The sequence below is a fragment of the Vanessa cardui genome, chromosome 9 (assembly GCF_905220365.1).
Source record: "Vanessa cardui chromosome 9, ilVanCard2.1, whole genome shotgun sequence".
Taxonomy (NCBI): domain Eukaryota; kingdom Metazoa; phylum Arthropoda; class Insecta; order Lepidoptera; family Nymphalidae; genus Vanessa; species Vanessa cardui.
This window is the reverse complement of record NC_061131.1, coordinates 9589816-9612634: the sequence shown is the minus strand read 5'-3', so window position 1 is coordinate 9612634 and position 22819 is coordinate 9589816. Positions and strand designations below refer to the sequence as shown.

Here is a 22819-nt window from a genome sequence, read left to right as displayed (position 1 = left end):
TAAAAAACAATTGTTCTCACATTTCATAAATTAAAGTAAATAACATGGAGGCTTAGTTAGATATGAGCTTGTCTCGTTTTAGGTCAACGAGACGCTCAGACATTCGTTTAATCTTTAATACCGGAACATTTAAAAAAAAAGTTTTCAAATTTCAGTAATAATTACTTTATTATATTGATATGAAATATATATCTGTTGTAATGTTTTAATTAAAATCTGAATTCTTCAAATATCGCTCACACAACACGAGTATTATTTAAATAACGGAACTTTGACGTAATTTGTAAAATACAATTTTTAATTGGCTATTTTTCTGTCATTGACCAATCGTATATACTAAATTAATTTTCAAATAGAAGTGTTTTTTTGTGACATCAGTATATTAGTTTCCATTGTTTGTTGAAATTTAAGTCCTAATTATTTTTGGTAATGTCTTATCCTTTATCATATTATTTTATATATTTACCAACAGAAACCCTAATATAAAATTAGATATTGTGCTCGTAAATGTACTTAAAATACGGTACGCTGACGGGTTGTGTTAACTCTTAATATATTCAACCACCCACGTGGACTTAGATCAAAGGCTTAACGATTCAGTGAGTGGTCACACCTCACTGAGCTTATATAAAACATGCCTCATGTCTCTGTATATTCTATTAAAATATGCCAAGGGAAAGATATATTTAACAGCGTATTGTAAAATATTCAAGAGGGCTAAGACCATTGCTATAAAACAGTTTCATATAAAAAGTAAAAATGGGAAATGCAAAACGTTAAAAATATTGTTACAAAATACGCTCGAACAGTTGTACAATGAAAATAATTTGGCGTGTAAGTCGATTATGTAGTGCATACTCGTAGATGAATCTGCAAAGTGCTGCTTTAATAATAATATTACGCATTAAATGTTGTTAACAATAATAAGCGAAAACGAATACGTGCCTACGATTTAAAACGCGCTATATTTTTTGCTTACACTTTTTGTATATATTTTCTGACAGAAGTGAAAGTGAAACGTTAAATTATATATGTAAAGTATTATAGACTTTTATGAGTTATAATTCTATATCTATTTGTTAAATTATGTTTAGTACCAAGATTTTCCTGTAGCAAGCGTAGCACGCCTCTACGTTCGTAGCAAATAATATTAAAACAGATTATAGGTATATTATTTCCAAAATCAATTAGAGACGTAAAATTTTTATTTTTGAGATAATATTTATGCTGGTATTTATGTTTAACAGCTTCTGATCTGTACGTTTACAAATATTGCAATCGAGACAGTACGTCAGGTCCCATTTAATTTTTGGTGGTGATTATTTTTTTTTAATGGATGGAAGATCAGATTTTATGAAATAATCTTATGTAGTTACATCCAGATTGAACTGAAAATATTCTTAAAGAGCATTTAAAACAGTTATTCATAGGATAACCTGTTGATGATGATAATGATGAATAACTGTCTGAAATGATGAATGAATAACAATCCTTATGGATTGGAGTATATTACGAGCACGAGATTAATTATAAACACAAATTAAGCGCATGATTATTCAGGGTGCATGTCTGGGTTTGAACTCGTAATCATCGGTTGAGATGCACGCGTTCTAACTACGTAGTAAGGCGGCTGACAATACTAAAATATATGCGTTGTATTGTGGTGATGGCATTGATATAAATACACTTCAAGCGATGTAACAAAAGCTTGCGTATAAAGTCAACAATCGACTTCATTCCATTATTACATCGTCTCATTAAAATAGTAAATTTATCTTCTTTTAGTTAACGGTAAGTAAAACTATGTTTGTGTGGTCGGTAGTTTACAAAAGCCAAAATCTCTCAGTCTAGATGCTGCAGTTTGTTTAAATAGCATATTAAGATTTAGATATACATACTTCGATCATTGAAAAACGATCAGAATGTTTGATAACAAAAAACTAATATTGAACATTATTATGTCACATTTAATAAATAATTTTAAACCTAGACATTACATAAAACAAAAGAAACCATACTACGTGGTTTAACACTGCAGTTTATATTCACAAATATTAAAAATTAAAATAGATATTTAATTAAAATATGTTTTCACCAAATAGGAGTAAACAAGCCTGTTGCTACTCGGTCTTTTAATAAATCAATTTCGTATTCTAGTTGGTCTGAATTATTTATTAGACATTGATGTATGTGTGATAAATAATGCAGCTCTTATGAGGAAGAATTCAATCGTTGATTTGCCTCATACAATTTATTGCTATTAAAATATTGATAATTATTTTCTAATATAATTACAGAGTACTAGCAATTAATTAATTGTATATTAAATTTTGAATAAAAGTGTCTGAGGATTGGTTTAATATAGTCAAATTCTGATTCTTAAGCCCGCCCATAAATGATTCTGATGAAAATTGTTGATAAGAATTTAATACTTTTGGGTTGTGCAATTTATAGCAACACGAAGCTCATAGCTCCCACACTTCTTGCCGTATAAGATGAAACTATCGGTCTAAACAGTCCACAGGTGTTTTAAGAAAATGAAGAAATACTTATCCTTTATATCAATTTTTATCGTAATAAAAATGTTATCAGCTATTTACTATTAAAAATAAAACTTTAATCTTTAAGTAAAGTTAAGGCAAATAAAACCTATTACAATTAATATTTGTAATTAAATTATGGACAACACATGTTTTTCCATTTTATATTTAAACTAATTCTAACAGTGCTATAGTTTGGCTATTAAATCAAATTATTTGTAATCCTTAATCCAGAGTAAGAGGCAGCCGTTCTATAATTAAAATTGCTATTTACATTTTTAGTTTAGTTAGTAGTTGTCCCTTTTCAAATACGCTCCAGTAACATTCTAGTAGAGAGGAGGCTAATTAATGCTTTGTCGTCCAGTAGAGAGAAAAAGTTCTAATTTCTTTTCAAATAAATTTACAATTTCATATTTTGTAATTGCTGAAACTTGAGCTATGATGGAATCTTGGTAAATTAACCGAATGCAATTAAGGACCAGATAAATTTAATGTTTTATACCTACATTAATAATTACACATACATTAAGAACTGTACAACATTAAATGTTAAATTAAATTAGTAATTGCACGAATTTTAAGATAATAAAATGTATTCAACTGTGTTTTTATTACTTAGGTACAATTTGAAATTTTCCATTTAAACGCTGTTGCTGAAGTGTTATAAAGTTTTATGCTGTTGGTAATGTTTGCAATGTATTTCACATTAAATGTTCAAGAGCTTGAAAACAAATAAACAATAATGTTAGACGTAATCTTAAAAACATTTGATTTCGTTATCACAGATTCACAAATAATATAGCTTCAACATTACAAATTTTAAAATATATTTTTCAGATCAATTTTGTATATTATCTTATATATTAAATTAAACAATTCAAAGAGTTATCAGCAATTTCTATGCAATTTAGTTTTCAATTTCATTAGAGACGGTGCTGGTATTACACAAAATATATAATAATGTTCATTACAAAATCGTAGGTACAATAATTTTAAATAAATATTATGTCTCTATTCCACTCGTTCAAGTGGAAACGTTTGGTTTCAGAGCTTGAATTTAATATATACAAAAGTGCGGTTCACTTGAATTTCTAAAACAATGATGTAGTGGGATAGTAAATGTTTTGATTAAAATATGTAGTAAGTTTTTATACGTGGAATAAATTAATGAAAATAGATTTCCAATCAACAATTGATAAACATATATACATAACGTTAAGATTAATTTTCGAATGTACAGTCAGTTAGAAATCCTTCGTCACTTTTCAAATTCATTCCTTTATCATGTCTTAAAATCTCAGTACCTTTTGAAACTAAAGCACTAAACTGATAACTGTACATAAAATTAAACTTACACAGTATACTCGGTTTAAAATAGTGTAACATATTTGACTCCCTCAATTTTTGAATCACATGAAATATTTTTAATGGCGTAATTAGACATTCCATATTGAAATTAGATGTGGTATCTTCTACTGAATTGTATATATTAGGTTGGGGAAAAAGTCTTTTCGCATATAGTATGTATGAACTTGTAATAAAATCTCTTTGGCTATACCATTTGTATCTGGCTAGTTTTGGTATAATTAAAAATTTTTAATTTTAAAGAAGGCACTTCCAAATTCAAATTAGGGATTTGTGTGATTTTCATTTTTTTTTGTTGTTGTTAAAATGAGTGAATCTAAAGAAGAAATTCGATACATTTTAAAATTTTACTATAAAAAAGGTAAAAATGCAACTCAAGCCGCGAAAAAAATTTGTGATGTTTATGGACCTAATTCAGTATCTGTGAGAGTAGCGCAAGTTTGGTTTAAGCGTTTTCAAGCCGGAAATTTTGATATCAAAGATGCATCTCGCTCTGGTCGCCCTGTTACGGACAAAATTGATGCCATTTTGAAAAAGTGGAGCAAGATCGGCATATTAGTAGTTACGATGTAGCTGAAGAACTGGCAATTGACCACAAAATGGTTTTGACTCATTTGAATAAAGCTGGGTACACAAAAAAGCTCGATATATGGGTGCCTCATGAACTCACTGAAAGAAACCTAATGAACCGTGTACTCATTTGTGATTCTTTATTACGACGTAATGAAACCGAACCATTTTTGTAGAAGCTGATAACTGGTGATGAAAAGTGGATCACATACGACAAGAACGTACGAAAAAGATCGTGGTCCAAGGCCGGTCAAGCTTCATAGACTGTGGCAAAACCCGGATTAACTCGCAACAAGGTAATGCTGTGTGTATGGTGGGATTGGAAGGGCATCATTCATTATGAGCTGTTACCGCCCGGCAGGACCATCGATTTAGAACTGTATTGCGAACAATTGACGAGATTGAAGCAAGAAATTGAGAGAAAGCGGCCAGAATTGATCAACAGAAGGGGTGTGGTTTTTCACCATGACAACGCTAGACCTCACACATCTTTAGCCACTCAACAAAAATTACGAGAGTTTGGCTGGGAGGTATTAATGCATCCGCCGTATAGTCCTGACCTTGCACCTTCAGATTTTCATCGGTTTCGGTCTCTGCAGAATTCCTTAGGCAGTGTCAGGTTAACATCACGAGAGGACTGCCAAAACCACTTGTCGCAGTTTTTCGATCAGAAGCCCCAAAATTTTTACAGCAATGGGATCATGTCACTACCAACAAGATGGCAAAAAGTTATGGAACAAAATGGCACCCACATACTTTAGTCAAATGTAAATAAACTATAAAAAAAACTTTTTGAATTTTCATATAAAATACGAAGAAACTTTTTCCCCAACCTATTATGTCTGTCAGTGTCATATACGCTCGATCGGTAAAGCAGATTATCGTTTATACTGAGCACACGAAAATAGATCTTAAGGTGACGAACCTTCTCTTACCCCGACTGTTCATATATAAGCTATCAAGTATTGTTGTATTCAGATTGGAAGGGTTTGTGAGATAGTGTAACAGGCACAAGTGATATAACATCCTAGTATCATCAACGTTGGGGTAACGGTATGCGCATTGGTGATATAAAAAGTTTTTAATATTTCTGACAACGCCAATGTATGTGGACGGTAGTGATCACTTAACATTATAATATGTACTCGCATATATAAACCATAGTAAGCGAGAAAGAGCGTAGAAACTTTTAAGTTGTTGACATTCGTGTAGATTTCTGGCATTATCAACAAACAATAGACGTCTTGAGTCATTTAGAGTAACTGTTTACAGTATATATTAAACAATCGTTGATATTAGGTAGTAATATATGACATCGCGTTAGAGTAGTGTAAAACATGTTTTTACAATAATGTACTCATGTATATTATTGGAAATAAATAAAAAACTAATATTATTATTTGAGTTTTATTTATTTCCATGTGACTGCATATTCATAATCAACTCCAACATATTGTTATAATAAATTAAATAGAGCGCCTCCTCTATTCTATTATTTACGTTAGATTAGGCTTAAGTACAAATAGAGCGCTGAGAAGGTTTCAGGTTAATTAACACCAGTAAACACCTGAAAATTCGTAATGAGCTTGTAGCTCGTTATGATTACCAAATATGAATTGTGTTTTTGCTATGAAGAACAACATCGTTTTGGAAATAACTTAATTTATAATATTATTTTTAATGTTATCCAAAAATATGAATACAATAATTTTGAAAGTACATTAAACAAGAATTACCTACATAGAGTTACGATAACACTCAAAGACCTTGAAAATAAAGTGACTTTTCTTGTAATTTCCGTCACAACGTGTCATTCCCAGACATTTTTCCACAGGGAGCGTTGAAATATAGCATATTAAAAAACCAATTTGAAATTATGAAAGTTTTTGTAAAATACCACTGATTACCTAAAATTTTAACAATTACAGTGATAAACAATATATTTATAATATATTCACAGGCAGACAATATCTTTCTAACTTGAGATTATTATTAATTAATACAAAGCTGAAACTATATTTTAAATATATCTTTGTTGCTTAATTGTAAGGCGCAACAAGAAAATTTTATGTGATAATAATGATTTCTTTAAGGACTACTCTGTCTGTTTATATTCTACGAAATCGTTCGAAGTAGCACACAAACAATTTTTTAACGTATTATAAATGATATAAATGATAAATATTTAGATATAATTAAATACCTAAAACTAAAACAATGACTTTGAATATGTGACGTAATAACGTACAATATTACGAAATTCCTTTGTGTAACTGCATGTAATTAAGGCTTTTCTTTTAACTTTATAGTTTCACTGGAAACGAGCAGACAATTACGTTCATGTTACGTGTCTAGCGGGCGCGTTGGCGGCAACGAGTATAAACGTGACCCTAACTGTGCTCAATTCTATTGTGTTTATACCAATGGGACGTCATATCCACGACATGAACGTGTTCTTCACGATGCTCGCAACTTATACATTAATAATTATACATTAATACGTTCATTAGTTTTTAAATGTCAAATATTATTATAAATTGTAAATATTTTTAAGTTAACTTAGAAAAAATTGAAAACAGACTCGAGTTTTTTAAAGGACATTATCATAATAGGCTATTTGACTGGTTTTTAAAATCCATTTACATTATTTAGTAGAGCTTAAGGAACCGAGTAAAAGTTTATTTTTTCATTTCTAGTACATATTTGCCGAAAACTATCATATTAAAAATTCCATATTTAAATAACGCGCGAAAACGCTACTTGGACAATATGGCGCTGCAATGGAGTCGGTGACGTCACTTTGCTGTATTTCAATCTGTGGTACATATAGTAGAAAAGCAAAGTTTACAAGAAAGTGACTTCATCATGAGCCCGGCCAATCAGGAGCATTTTGTATCACGTGACAAACGTTTGAAAAAATGCATTTTTATTTATTGATTTTTCAATAAATTAAGTATTATTTTCAAGTTTCGTTAGTGTATAACCATTTTTAAACTCATAATATACACTGATTACAATAATTCACAATTTATTTTTCGCATTGTCAAATAGCCTATTGTTTTATTTAATAAAAAGTGTTTAGTTACTGACAAATGAAATACAATCTACGCATTAAGGACCTTTTTGAATTCGTGTCTCGTAAAGTAGATCAGACGCAGTTCGTCGTGTTCAATTACTTATTGACGTGGAAATGCCGCTTGTAAAAAACCTGAAATTTTATAGTAAATTGTGACCCTCGTCTTGCCTTCGTCTTATATATTAGTCGTTTGTTTGAAGTGAAATATTTGCTCTCGAAACGAACTGAATTTAATTAAATCGTACGGAGAAATGTGCGGAGAACTGCCTTATATGTTATCTAGTATATCAAATTATCTGAAAAATAAGATTGTTTTGTACTTTTGTTTAATTCAACACCGTTTGTATAAAGTATATATATATATATATAAGGTTTTATAAGTTCGTGTATGCTTTTTACTTTTAATTATTCGCTAATTCAGAAACTGTCGCTCTACAATTATCATTTTTGAATAATAGTATTTAATTACGTAGCGTACTTAAAGAACATTAACTTTAATAGTGGTCATTAAACTGATATGTAGGAGTCGTAATAAGCAGCAATCGTCTGGCAGGGTCGTCTTCGATAGTGTTGTTCCTTATTCCTCAGATTGATAGAATTTTAATATTATTAATAAATAGATGGATCGAAAAATTCGCCGCCTGATGGGTATGTGGTTACTACATACAGATTCTTTGTTACTGTTAGAATTATTAATCAATCGTCGATGCGCCACTAACCTTGGGAACTCAGAAGTTATGTCCCTTGTGTCTGAAATTACACTGCTTCACAGTTAAATATTATTTTACAACATTTTGAAATGACAAAAAACCGTTCAGAGGACAGAATTCACTAAGGTTCACGAGGCTGCGACCCGTAAGAGTTCGGTGATATCCATCGACGCCTTTCACGTAACCTTACACCTAATTTATATGTACGTAATGGTGTATTTATATACTTCGTGTATGTGTGTAAATTTGATAGGAAATAATGTAAATTTTATCTTCGGGTAAATAATATTCTTCTAGAGGTATTCTACATTTTGTGATGTGAGAAACTCAATCTCAAGCCATGTATTTTATTACACTGATCCTTAGTTACCAAATTATAACTTAATTCAGATTCAAGAGATACAATTGCTTTATATAAACTGCACAACATAGACATTTTACTAGATTTTTAATGCCTTGTGAATACAGAATTATATGAAATAAAATCCATTTTAACACGAGGGCACAACACAGTTATAAATTTTACATTTTGCCATAATTTCATATTCTATTTAATAGACAACATTCATACATTATAAAAATAATAATTTAAAAGCACATAATAAGACAAAGCAATTCTTGAAGAATAAAGTTTCATTTTGTCTTTATTATGTGACGGCCTTTTGTATAATATTACTGTTTTAATCATATTTCTTATAGTCGCTTTTCTATCGTATTCTGTATTAAGCGGCACTGGAGTTGCCAGTTATTGTAATTACAAAGCAAAGACAAAGCAATATCATATAATAATAACAAACAATATTGCCCCAGTCCGGCACGGGGCGCATGACCAACAACGTGACAACGCTTACTCAACAAACCTTTCATTAAAGTTTTAATTGAATTAGAGATTTACTGCATAACATGTTTAGCTTCAAAAATGTAATTAGTAATTTATATTACAATTGAATGTCAACAGTCATATCGTATAGTGGTTTCAGTATTAACCAGGCCTCTTTGATTTACAACCGGAAAGATAAGCTTATGATAAAATTATAAAGAAAAGCTGTGCATAGAAAACAAAAGGCTAATAAGCTGCCTTATAGAGCTTTTAACAATGTATATGTTAGAAGACCGTCATTTGCTTGACAAAACATAGTGCGTTTATTCGCCAAGTAAGCAGTCTCAAAAGTACTATCTCGTAAGAGTTTCAAGCATCAAACTATCTCACAATGGGTGATAAAGCTCGTAGTATATCGACCGCTGCAATACAAAGGCACTTGACGAACGGAAATCCTTCACTTTGGAATGAGCACACTCGAGTTCTGCTTCTAAGTTGCATATAACTACGTTAATCATTGTCATTGTCTCAGACACGGAACTGAGAAAACTTTAAAACGCTTATAACATTTTAGTAAAATAAAACAGTGTGATAGCAATCCTTACATTCTATTAGGAATATTTAAAACATTTAAAAGCGGTGAAAATACAGTGGTCTCTATCTCGTATACTTTAATTATTTATTTTATATTGTATTTGATAGTATGACATAAGTCTATGCTGAAACACTATGTTTTTAAATGAGACAAGTTAATAGTCATAAAAATAACAGTAAGTCTTTAAATTTATTACTGCTGGGATAAGGCCTGCTCTCCCTTTGAGGAGAAGGCTTGGAACTTATTCCGTCACGCTGCTCCATTACGGCTGTATACAAATATAGCAGAATTTCGTTGAAATCAGGCACATGCAGGTTTCCTCACGATACTTTCTTTTACAGCTTAGCAAGAGATGAATCATAAACACAAATTAAGCATATAAAATTTCAGCGATGCTTACCTAGGATTGAAACTTCAGTAATCGGTTAAGTTTCACGTGTTTTGACCACTGGGCAATATCGGCTCTCAGTCATAATAATACACATTCGAATTATACAAATATTACAAATAAAGATAAAATAGGTAAGTTAAATGTTATATATCGCATGTTATATTATATTGTTGTATTTAAAATTTTGACAAATATCACAGAAGTTTCCAGACTAACTGTTTTATATGTACAGTCACACAAAGATCACAAGATGCAGTCTTGCGGCAACGAATTTTGGTCGCAATTCCCTAAAGAATATTGCGTTTCCCGTTATTTTATAAAAGTAAATAGAAATTTTTCTTATATACACATGTATAAATTACGTTACACGTTTATTAAGGATTGGCAAGACTCGTACATTGATCACGAAAATCTTAAGTGTTTCGAACATTGAACGATCTACATTCCTTATCCGCTGGCTTAAAAGACGAGGTATTTTTGTAAAGCTATGTCAACTTCTGAGAAATTCATTATGCCTGAAGGGTAATATTGCTTCTCCGGATTTAGAAAGTGTTTGCCGACGGAGATTGAAAATCATTGGTTAGGGTTGTCTGACGTTGGTCAGCGTGAATCTTATGCTGTTCGAAAGGATTTTGTATTTTTATTTAACTATATTACATATGTGTCGAATATAATCGTTACAAAAATGATAACCTTATCACTATTGGAAAAAAATCAATGCTAGATACGATTTACATTATATATACATATATACTTATACATTATATATAGTTTTTATTGAAATAAATGTTTGTATAGTTGTATGAAATACCTTTATAAGAGGCGTAAGTTCGTAAAAGGAGTGTATTGAAGGCTGTAGGTAAACTTGTTATGTTAATCGTAAGAAATCATTGTCCTCACAAACACGGCACTTATTGGCTAGAGAAATACACTTTTATCCAGTAAGTGTTATTCCTACGGGAGTTCTTAGAGTTTCTTGCTGGAAATTATTATATGTGTGACCTTGATCTTAGTATTTTATACACACGACAAACTTTATTTGAGTACTGCTGAAAGTGTCGTTATTATAAGAATATAATTTTACTTTGAAATTTAAATTAAGTTACGAGAAAACATTCTGATACATTTTGTTTGTTACATGATAAAAAATCGATTACTATATTATACATTTAGAAAAAAGACTAAATATTTGCCAAAATATTGGATGGAAAACTAACATTCACATGTTTCTTGGAAAATTGCGGGAATATGTGTTAACATAATATTTGGGTGTCAAACTTCGGCTATCAATGATGTATGTATGTCATGCGTAGTTGACCTAAATATAAATTCCATTTGGGTTAGTGGTCGGGAGTTTAGCACATTTCTCCATTAATTTTATTGAATGTACTTAATAATATCAGATTCAGATTCAGATTCATATCATTCACATATTTTAGAATATATTTTATTAATTGTATTAGAATATATTTTATTGAATTGTAATTGTTTCAAAGTACCACTATCTAGTCACACTTTTTAATTTTTCTATTTAAAATTTACGAATTTGATCGATTATTGACCACTCTATCGAAACAACATGGAGATGCCCAGCAGTGTTACATTTACAGGTTACCTTTTAACGTCTACAGATTATCTAACCACTACCTAACTTTAAATGTTACTACAAATTAAATACTGCTGTTAATACAATTTAAATACCACAGTATTATTTACTATTTACTTACTTTTATACTAACTTATTTAAATGTTGTTTGTTTCAGAACAAGATACTGGAGAAGTTAAATCTGTAAGTATAAAATCATTATAAGTTTTATAAAATACTTCAAGTTCTCTTTATACAACTGGATCTCTGGTTTAGCTCATAATCTCTGATGTAGATCGAATATTTATATAGACGGAGTGAGCGTTAGGGAGGGATAATAAATACATAAAATGAGTTCAGCATTTATTGAACCTTTATATACACTGGGTGGGTGTGAGACGGGCATTAAGAGTAGGAAAATATTTTTGAATTACAGTATCTTTATTTTTTATTTGATATAGAATTCAAACATTGGGTCTACAGATTAATTACAAAATGTATTTTTTAAGTCATGAATAGTCCCTGATAGTGTCACCTCCTTTTGGAAGGAGCAGTATTTGATTAGACAAACTAATACTTAACTTAAAATTCAAAATCAATTATATCTTAAGAAGCGAGTGCTGAAAGGTTAACAACCAGTATGACGGATATGTAAGGGACGTCGAATGTTTAGAGCGTCTATATATGTAGTATTTAATAAGTATTCTGCCGGTTCGATGTTAAACAAAGTAATTGATTGTCACTGAATTTATAATTAAAACTGTAAAACGCTTATCTAAATTTAGCGTCTAAATGATGATGATGAACTTTTTTAATGTTAAATAGGATACATTACTTCAGTTAAAAATGGAGTTTTTCCATGTCAATTTTACTTTGGTTTTGTTTACGTTTTTCATTATCAAGAGTAGCACTGCTCTAACCGGTTAGTAACTATTGTCTACTCTTTAAAATTAATTCTTTGTTCAATTGTTTCAATTACCAAATTGCAATCAAGAATCCTCTTTAATTTTCTGCACATCTACGGCTGGATTTCAATATGAGACCTATTATATAACTATTTTTTATGTGCAGCTATCGTCCCATAATCACTGGGATAAAAATCGGCGTACGCTATTAGTGTATGTACGGTATTATTGTAAAATAAGAAACGTATAGTATATGCACATACAAGGGAATAAAGAGCAGCGGACAGGAGGCCATTAGCGAGCATCCTGTTTGAGAGATCCTGTTTGGAAAAGGCGCGCCAATAGATGTTCTATATCAAACATTAACCCATCTTTATAAGAGTTTTGGAAATTTTCATAAGTCTATTTTAATGGTAGTAACAATATAACGTAAGAATGTGTTGTGACACCCTCAATTCAATTTCTTATCTTGTTTCTATAAAAAATCTGATGAAACGTTATTCGTAACTTTCAAAAGGTAACAAGTAAGAAACTTTATAGAATTACAGAAAAAGGTTTTACTTAAAAGTTTTTAATAAATACATTCAAAGTATTGCATACATTTTTTGCGAGGCTATAATTTATGTTTTGATATAAAATACACATTAGCAACTGCCATAATATTAAAATGATTCAGTTATTTTAAGGTTTCTTAATATTCTGGGCGCGGGGTTTGTGGCTTAAAGTATGCAAATAAGATTTATTACTTCGAAGTCACGCTCTTACCGCCTACACTTTTATTTTCGCTCACACATTTTTATTTTTATCGTTGAAATAATAAACAAGTTTCAGTACTTTTTTAATTTTATTTGTGGAATGTTAAATAACGAAATAATTATTTATCAACATTTACAAGGTCAAATATTAATAATTTTCTATTTTTCGTAAATATAGTATGAAACTTAACTTCAACTCGACGAATTAATTAACATCTACTACATACGTATATTTTACTTCTATCGCTAGTTTAACAGCAGAGGTGCTTGCCCGAATTTGAACGTTTTAATTAATTACTCGTAGAATTTGAAAGAAAATATAATATTTCGGCTAATTGCTAATTGAGTTGCCTTTTATTTTCAATTACGAAGTGTTGAACTACTTTTAGCAGTCTGTCGATTATAATCAATTAGGCTTGACGTGCTGGCTGGCATGTTCTTACATCCTCAATTTTGTCCAAGAGCGGCCATATCTCTTGTACCAACGCCCTAATTTATTTAAATGATGTAATTACACACTCGCTTAAAAAACGTAGTCTCATTTCAAATCCTGACTGGAGTCATTTATCTATTAATTATATCAATTATATAAGTACAATACGAATAATAAATCCTTTTGGGGTAATTTATAGCAAGTCCATGTGTTATATCCTTGAATTTATATGTTACTCGTTATATGATTGAACGAGAAAGCTAGAAATGTAATCCTGTTCCGGAAATTATACTTTCATAGTTAAATGTTTTTGGAATGAAATTTAAATTAAACAAGACTTGTCGTTTTATTTCTAATATAATACTCTCTCGTATATATTGAAATTGAGGGCTTAAGTATTTTGTACTGTGCAAAATGCCAATACGACGATATTGAAATTAAAATGTATAATAGATTCTACTGTATATATATACAGTAGAATTTTTGTTAAAATGTTGTATATAGTATATATAAATACTTTTAGGTAGTACTTTTAGGTACTAAAAGGGTATTGTTTTGTAGCTCTACTAAATGTAATAACATTTGGTAGAGCTACGAAACTTTCGTAGCCCATCTACATTCGTAGCTCGACATACATTTGATCGCTATGTTTTCTGTTACAGGATGTTCCGGTAAAAGAATTAGAAAATCTAAAAATGGGTAAGATATTTAATTTATTATATCTTTCGCAAGTAAGTTGATACGATTGTATTTATTACTATTTTGAAAAATATATATTCTCGGTTTCATAAATTCGTTTTGCAATATATACGATATATATATAAAATACAACTATAACATATACGATATATATGTTATAGTTGTATTTTGATGTCGTGAATATAAGAAAACCTTAAGATTGACTTAAATTAGATTTCTTAGAGTCACCTACGCGCTACGTCGTCGTCGTAATTAAGTTGGTACCTTTGATGAACATATTGAAAGTATGAGTTTAATATTGTGCAGATGAAACTTATGCTTTATTAAGTGCTTTACTTAGTCCCGCAAGGAATATACTCAGATTCATAAGAAAATACACAATAAATATTGAAAGTTGAAATTAAACTATTTTGATTCTGTGCAGAATAAATTTATTATATTATCATTAATCATGCATATTTAATATCTAGGCCTATGCTAATATCAACGATCGCTATGCCAACTACATATATTAGGGTTTGTCTTCACACTTGCAAAAGTAATATTGATTTCTGGCATCGGTTGGTATTCAGACATTACATTGGACAGGAAATTGCTTGTAATACGAGGCGTTTATGACTTTCCGCTCTATAAAATTTTATCGATGTCATGCGAAAGCTTGATAAACGTGATAGTAATATCGATTTTAAAAATGAGAGTGAGAGTTACAATATTTATTAGCTTTTCAAGTAACCTCTTCAAAATATTACGCTTAGCCACGAAGAATCTTTCAATATGAATGAAGGGTTCTTTGTAAAATATTGAAGATTTAATTATTGGCGATATCTAAATTTCAAATTATACGTAATACAATATATTAAATTGAGTTAGTCAAAATAACGTTAGACAATATAATTTCAAAATATATTGTACAACGTCTTGTTATTATTTAAAAAACGACGAAACAAAATCAACAGGGAAAATTGGTAAAAAGGTGTAAAAAAAAAATAACAACGTTGGCTCTGAACTGAATTGTTTACCAGATTTTAAAGGACGTATGAACACTTGGAAATATAAAAAAATTAGCATTTTCTTAGAATCGTCTAAGGATCGACTAGAATACATCTTATGTTTGTAATTTTACATTGCTATCATATTTTTCATACTTAATAGTAATTAATTAATTTTAAGTAATAACAGAGACATAATCAAATTGATTTTAACTAAATTTATGGGTTTTTGTTGTGATCATTTATACAATAATTAATGTTACTAAAAATAATTATAAATATAAGACAAAATATGTTATTATGTTCTAAACGTAAAACAATATAAATATGTATAACAATATAAGTGATTAACTATTACAACTATAACCGCAAACCACCTAAAACTTTCTTACACCTAAATGACACGGAAACCGTATAATTTTCGCAATTTGCATGTGTTATAGTATCAATATACCGAATAACTGTAACCGTTCACAAAGGAACAAAGTACGAACCATTTTGAATCACGATGTTGTTTATTAGATTTCTATTATGCGGTTTATTTAACGAAGCCAATTTCTTCATCTCATAGGTGCTATTATTGTTTAAAAAATAACTTATTACTCATTTTAAACAATAATAATATATGTGTATACATATAGGATTATACATTATTCAATACTTCCTACGAAATAATCGTGTTATTATATTGAATAGCGTTAGTAGGAGAATTTACTCAGGTAATGGCACTTTGTATATTGGTTTCAGTTGAAGAATCAAAAAACTTAATGAATCACAAATATCTAATATAAATCGAAAAGAGAAAAGCGAGAGTTTGAAATTAATGCTATCCTGTCGTATATCAAGTTTCGCATCGAATATCAAATAGTCAGTAGTTGGGTCGTAGTGTCCTTATTTTATCACAGCAACAGACGAATCGATACTTTTGCTGTAGTTGTGCATTGATATAAACCCACAGATAATCTTCATTTTTGCTATTTCATGAACACATTGTTAAATTTGTGCGATTCTTTTAATATCTTTGTTGTAATGACAATTGTGTTCTAAGCATTTATAGTAATACTTAACTTGATTATAAATATGACACGTGAGATCGATGTATACATTTAATATTAAGGAATCAAATTCAATCAAACCAACCTATTGCATATATGGAATGTATTATAATACTCTCATTCACTTATACACAAGTAACAGCCTGTACATTTCCCTCTGAGATAAGACCTCCTCTTCCATTAAGGAGAGGGTTTGGAACATATTCCACCATGCTATAATGCGAACTACTAAAATTCTGCCACATGTGTATTCCACCAACCCGCATTGGAACAGCGTGGTGGAATATGTTCCAAACCTTCTTCTCAAGGGGAGAGGAAGCCTTTAGCCCAGCAGTGGGAATTTACAGTCTGTTGTTGATAACTTATGCTTTTTTACTAAGCTCTGTATGTATATCTGTGTATGAATCACTCGTAATATTATCAAATTAGAGACGACTTGACGGTCCACTACCTAAAGATACTGACAAGGCATAATAGTAAAAAAACAGTACTGGAAGAAGATTCATTTATTTTATATTATGTAGGTAAATTCAAAATACGACAGTTAAAATATTGTTCATTCTTTTTTATTTTCTGCTTACGTTTACGAAAAGATATCGCTTGCACAGCTTCCGAATACTGATGACAACGGCAAGAACATTTACTCGTATTCTTCCACACAATCGTTTTTTAACGTAAAAATAGCTACATGTTCTTTACTATACATATAAACATTTAAATAATAATCTCACATAATGGCAGCCTGTGAATTTCTTTAAATAATATATGTTATGAAGCAGAAGAATATTTTCTGACAATTATTATTATCACGATACACGTTTATAATCATTGTAAAGATAGGCGCACACTGAGGCGGGCCGCAACGCATAACAAAAATTCTCCTGAATCAGTTTCATACATTTTGTATGGGCTATCGCACACCGCAGGCTGGCCACAACGGGCCGCATCGCAACGCATTGGCGCATCACTAGCCAGGCGTATTTTTGCGGCGATGTTATGCGTTGCAATGCGGCCCGTCTCAGTGTGCGTTAGCAGTTGCTTGTTTTTTCAAAACTGGGCGTAATGTTTCAAGAAGCTCTGAATATTTTCTCTATCTATCTTTATATATCTATCTATCTATCTATCTTTCTTTCATCTTCTAATAAATCTTTAAAAAGGGAGTGAAATTCACGATACACATTTCTCTTCTTGCAAATTTCGTGTACCCATATCCTACGTTTTCTTTTAATTTTCTTCTACATCTCTTCGTTAAACAGCATATTGAATAAAAAAAGCTCTTCGTCGGAACTATCCATCTTCTTAGATTGCCAAAACCTGACTGATTATAAGATATTGGGTTGCGGTGCGGCCCGATGCGTCTGCTCTATGCTTTGGCGCAATTTTGCAATGCGATGCGTTGGGGCCCGCCGCGGCTACAGTTTGCGCGAGCCTTAACGAGACACTAAATATTCTTAATTCAAATGGACTATTAAATGCACCTTTGAAACTTCATACTATAGTTTTGAAGTGTCAAGAAACTCAGTTGTTGTTCTTTCCACCATTTTTATTACAGAGTATCTCAATAAAATGCAAGTAAATTAATATATTTTTGTATCGAGTAATATGTCTCATTTATTAATGTTTTTTTGCATGAGATTTAAATTTATTAATTGCCTAAGTTAAAAATAGCCGTAGAATCTTATTATGGAAACGAATACCGATCTCCAGGTTATATTAACTTTGCAAAGTCGGAAACTAGGTGGTATAAGTTTTACCTTTCCTCCTCGTCTCTAGGATAATGTATATTATATGATATCTATTGTAAGTGATATTGAAGATGAAGAAGTTGCGTAGATTTGCGCAACAGGCAGTATCATTATTATTTATATACATCAAGATATAGGATTTACACAATTTTATGGGAAATATGTCTACTTAGTAAGAGAAATTAGCTTTGTCTTTTGACCACAGCAGGAATTCATCCGGTTCGCAACTAGGTCTGTCTGAATACATATTCAATAAATAATAGTGACGCCCAGCCGCGACACGTGCACAGCATTCACACAAAGACGAAAAAAATATCTATAGTCCATTCCATAAACAATTTTGAAATTGACGTTGAAATTGATCGCTATCATTGGTCGAAAAGTGAAACTAATTAGGATATAACTAGTGAAATAGTTTTATATTATAATATTTAAAGATATATTAATTGTAGTGTAATGCGAAATACACCGTGATTAGACTGGGTGCATTTTGTTTTATTTGTCGAAAAGATGAGGTTCATTGTGTTCTTTTTAAGCAGTAAATAAATTACAAGGGTAAATTACATGAAATTTCGAATTTCGCACGGACACATTACTTGACCCCGCCCAAATTCTCACTAGCAGCTCTCAGGGCAGCGTCGTATAATGAACACGAAATGCAGCTCAGTGCAAAGAAAATAAGTACGTCAAGTAAACGTTAAACGTTATTTATAAACTTGCGGTCTGATCTCGCCTGGGTGGCTGCGGCCATGCACAAGAAACCTTACGTAGTATGTTTGTGTTTTATGAATTCAGATTATAAACGTTGTTAATATATTTTGCATTTCTTAAGAAGAATGTCTTATTTCGAAAAATCTACTTAATGAAATCATGATCTTTTTAAACTTCCTTACTTTTAGAAAAAATCACAATTATTTTCTGTTTTATTTTTTTAACTTTGTACCTATATTTTTTATTTGATCTAACGATTTTGGTCCGAAAAAGTCCGACAAAACGCTATAAATATTTATGTGGAATTACGGAGTGGAGCTAAAGGTACTACAGTTTTGTATTTTTTTCTGTAACTAGTAACAGAAGACAACTTCGAAAAATATTGCGTTTTCGTATACATACAATAGTTCCTATTAAGAACTATTATAAGTATTTAAATGTTTTATATTCTTTTACGCTATGTAAATTTTTATTACTAATTATATAGTTTTTTGTATTTGTTAACTATTGTACGAATATGTAATCTAAGAGTATGCAATACGAAATCAGTAGAGGCCTCACGCTGCTCGTTTCTTCGAATGAGTTCCAAGTCTTTAACCCTTTTCTGGTTGTGAGATCGGTTTCCGAACTTACATATACATGATGACAAAGGTATTTAGTCAATCAATTGAGTAATACCGTCAAATTATAATTCAAAAATAAATACAGTTTTTACGACATATTACACGTAACAAAGTTTTACAAAAAATTACAAGGTTACACTCGTCTGAACTATCTGAAGTGTACAACACGATTATAATATTGTTTATGGGAGTAGTCTTTCGCCACTGAAATCCAATTTTTGTTGCTAGCTAAAAATATCTATATATGTAACCGGGGCGTGTCTGTACTACACCTATTTATAATTTAAAGACATTTTTATGGGTGAAAGGTCAAAAAAACAATTAATTTACTTAAATGAAACTCTAATCTACTTTAAGGTAAAAATAGATTACACCATTATCGTTAAATAAATAAATAAAATACGTATGTGTGTAGGATACGATGCAGTAATGTGGAAACAAAATTGTGCAAAAAAAGATCGCATTCTATAAAAATACCTATCTTAAAGTAAAATGGAATTTGACAAAACAACACGTAGAATTGTATAAAATTAAATGTCTTTTATCTGGTTCGCGTCGAAATTCAAACTTTGTTAATGTAACGTTATTCCGCAGAAGAGGCAAGCAAGGAGACCGTTCCTGGAATGCAAAGTGAACACATGGAATTTCATCGACTTGGTAAGTAATTTGTTCTTGACGTGAATACGTGTGGACTTTCAAAGTTATGTAATTAAACACAAATAGCACTTTGATGATGTTAGAATACATGAGAAATGATACTTTTTATGCAAAATAATTTAATAATGCGTCTCGTCTCGACAAGTCGTTACTTGGATGCGCAGTTTTATTCAGAATCTAATTGATAAAACGTACATGCTATAAGAAATGAGTACGAATATGATTTTAATCCATTGTAAAGCTGTGGTCGTAACTGTGAAACCATATGACAGTCATATTCTACACGTTACAGTTTTGGGTAGCTGTCAACTGGACATAGGTAAACTTATATAGTAATACTAGAATAGGCCACATTCCAAATATTTCAAGTCTCTGTAATTTACCATAAATATTTTGCCATTCATTCAATTTGAGTTTGTAATTAATTTTGTATTAATGTCGTCGTCGGAAGGGGTTCGATTAAAATCGACTTAAAAAGCGAATTTTCTTACCTGACAATACACTAACTATAAATATACTCTATCAAAGAATGCACTTTAAGAAAATTGATTATGAAATAAACGTGAGTTGTACAACAACAATCTATTAAAAAAAGATCGTATCGATCGTATTTTTTGTATGTACTATAAATCAGAAGAAACAAACTAAGACACCCTAAAGAATCACAAATGTTAAAAACTCTAAAATTTGGTTTAAACAGTCACAAAACAAATACTATTTCAAACGAAAAATTAATGATCAACTTTCATAGAATCGTTTACGTTATATTCACGCTATAATTGAAAATTTGTTTATACGATGTAAATTACCGAATTTTAACAAATGCGGTCTCGTTACAAGTCCGTGTGTCCGTGTTTACGTCACGAGAAATCTAATATGGACAACCGTAGCCGTTGTAATGTAATACAAAGCCTCTTATGGCCTTCCTCAGCTTTCGGTTATTTATGTATGGATTTCTCAACTTTGAAAGAAAACTACATTCATATTTACAGTTTGAAATGTACTACATTATTCTTACAGATTCCGTGCAAGCGAACGGTGAACTTGTGTCCAGGTTAGAGCAACATGCCTCAGCTGACGCGACGGGCGATGAGAAGCCTCTTGTTCACGCACAGACTCAGCTAGACTTGCCCGCTGAGGGCGTTCACAAAGTTCTCGTGCAAGATGGAGCGCACATTAGCGTGTTGGACGCGACAGCTGCTACCACTATTGCACCAGAGGAACAAACCACTAAAGTCAGTGTATTTTTTTAGGAACTATATCATGTCCTATAAGTTGACGTATTTCATAATAAAATCTTTGCAGGTATTCCACGGCGCAGCTCGTTTAATCCAACCTGGATCTGGAACTAATACTCCGCAAAACGGACATACGGCTGTACGACGTGCATTCAACGCCGACATTACTAAGGAGACAAATAATAATGTATGTATCGCCATCGATCAGCTTCATTAGCCATTCATTAGAGGCTTGCCTTTTCGTATTAAACGTCACCGTTCAGCGACCTGAATGACATTTAGCGAATAATTTTCCGCTCATATAATTAGATAACTTGCTAAATACTAAAAATGAGCTGACAGTTCAATTTATAAAATTTTATTTAAACAAATTTTCCTGCTCTAACGTTTTCATCTAACCAGTATAAATATTTTAAATTTCGGGCATCTAAAGCAAAATACCATTTGGTATTAACAGAAAATGTCAGGCCGCCTGGTTGAACGGTGCCGTTTAGTAAAATGGCTGGGCTGTTAATTTAAATGCTAATTAAACTAGTTCCCGCATATGAAATAAATTCTCAAAAAGTACTGTCGCAATAAAAAGTTAGAAATTCATTAAATGCTCAGACTCAGCGTTGAATGTTATCGTAACTTTTTATTTGGAAGTTGTTTTACGCAGAATAATTGCGGAGTGGGAATAAAGGATAAACACGTCTCAATTTTATAAAAATACTTATATTTTTACGTTTTACATTTTTGCAAATATCATCATTGATTACGTCATATACGATACTCGCTTTCATTGTTTTTGAACTAGGAATTTTCCGAACAAATATTTGTGAGGCAAACAAACATTTCAACCCAAACAAAGAACACTGGTTTTACTCGAACAATTTAATACCTAGAAGCTTTAATAGGGGAAATATTTTTCGTTGTAAAACATTAATATTTATTCTAGAAAACATAAATTAACCCTCTACCCTAATTACCCCTTGAACACTTTTATCACAAAAAACAAGATTTTCTGTCTACCCGGGCGAAGCAAAGAGAGCTAGTACATTATAAATGTATATTATAAATGTAGTAGACGTTAACATTAGCGCAAGCTTTCAACCCCAATAAAAGTAATCTCACGGCTACCTCAATTACTCTAAAAATAGAATTACTAAGCGTAACCAAAGTAAGTGTTGTCGTTAACTTATTTTATGAGTCGACCAGACTTGAGTTTCGTCATAACATTTTATGACAAGTCTTGCTCGTACACGTGTCGCCCGAATTTTTCTATCGCGTATATTGAATATTATCGAATATTATACTATGTACTTACTTTCGGAAAATCGGTTTAATGAAAGAGGAGGTTAAATATGTTTACTAAAAA

The 22819-nt window shown here is 31.0% G+C and overlaps 1 protein-coding gene across 2 annotated transcripts in view; it reads left to right on the top strand.

Annotated features, from left to right (window-relative positions):
* LOC124532354 overlaps positions 1 to 22819 on the top strand; it is a 46657-nt gene that overhangs the window by 14055 nt on the left and 9783 nt on the right. For both annotated transcript variants that reach the window (XM_047107242.1, XM_047107241.1), the window contains exons 3-7: positions 11831 to 11856; positions 14408 to 14444; positions 20162 to 20224; positions 21245 to 21459; positions 21530 to 21649. In XM_047107242.1, coding sequence (XP_046963198.1) covers positions 11831 to 11856; positions 14408 to 14444; positions 20162 to 20224; positions 21245 to 21459; positions 21530 to 21649 — 461 coding nt within the window. The remainder of the gene's footprint in view (positions 1 to 11830; positions 11857 to 14407; positions 14445 to 20161; positions 20225 to 21244; positions 21460 to 21529; positions 21650 to 22819) is intronic.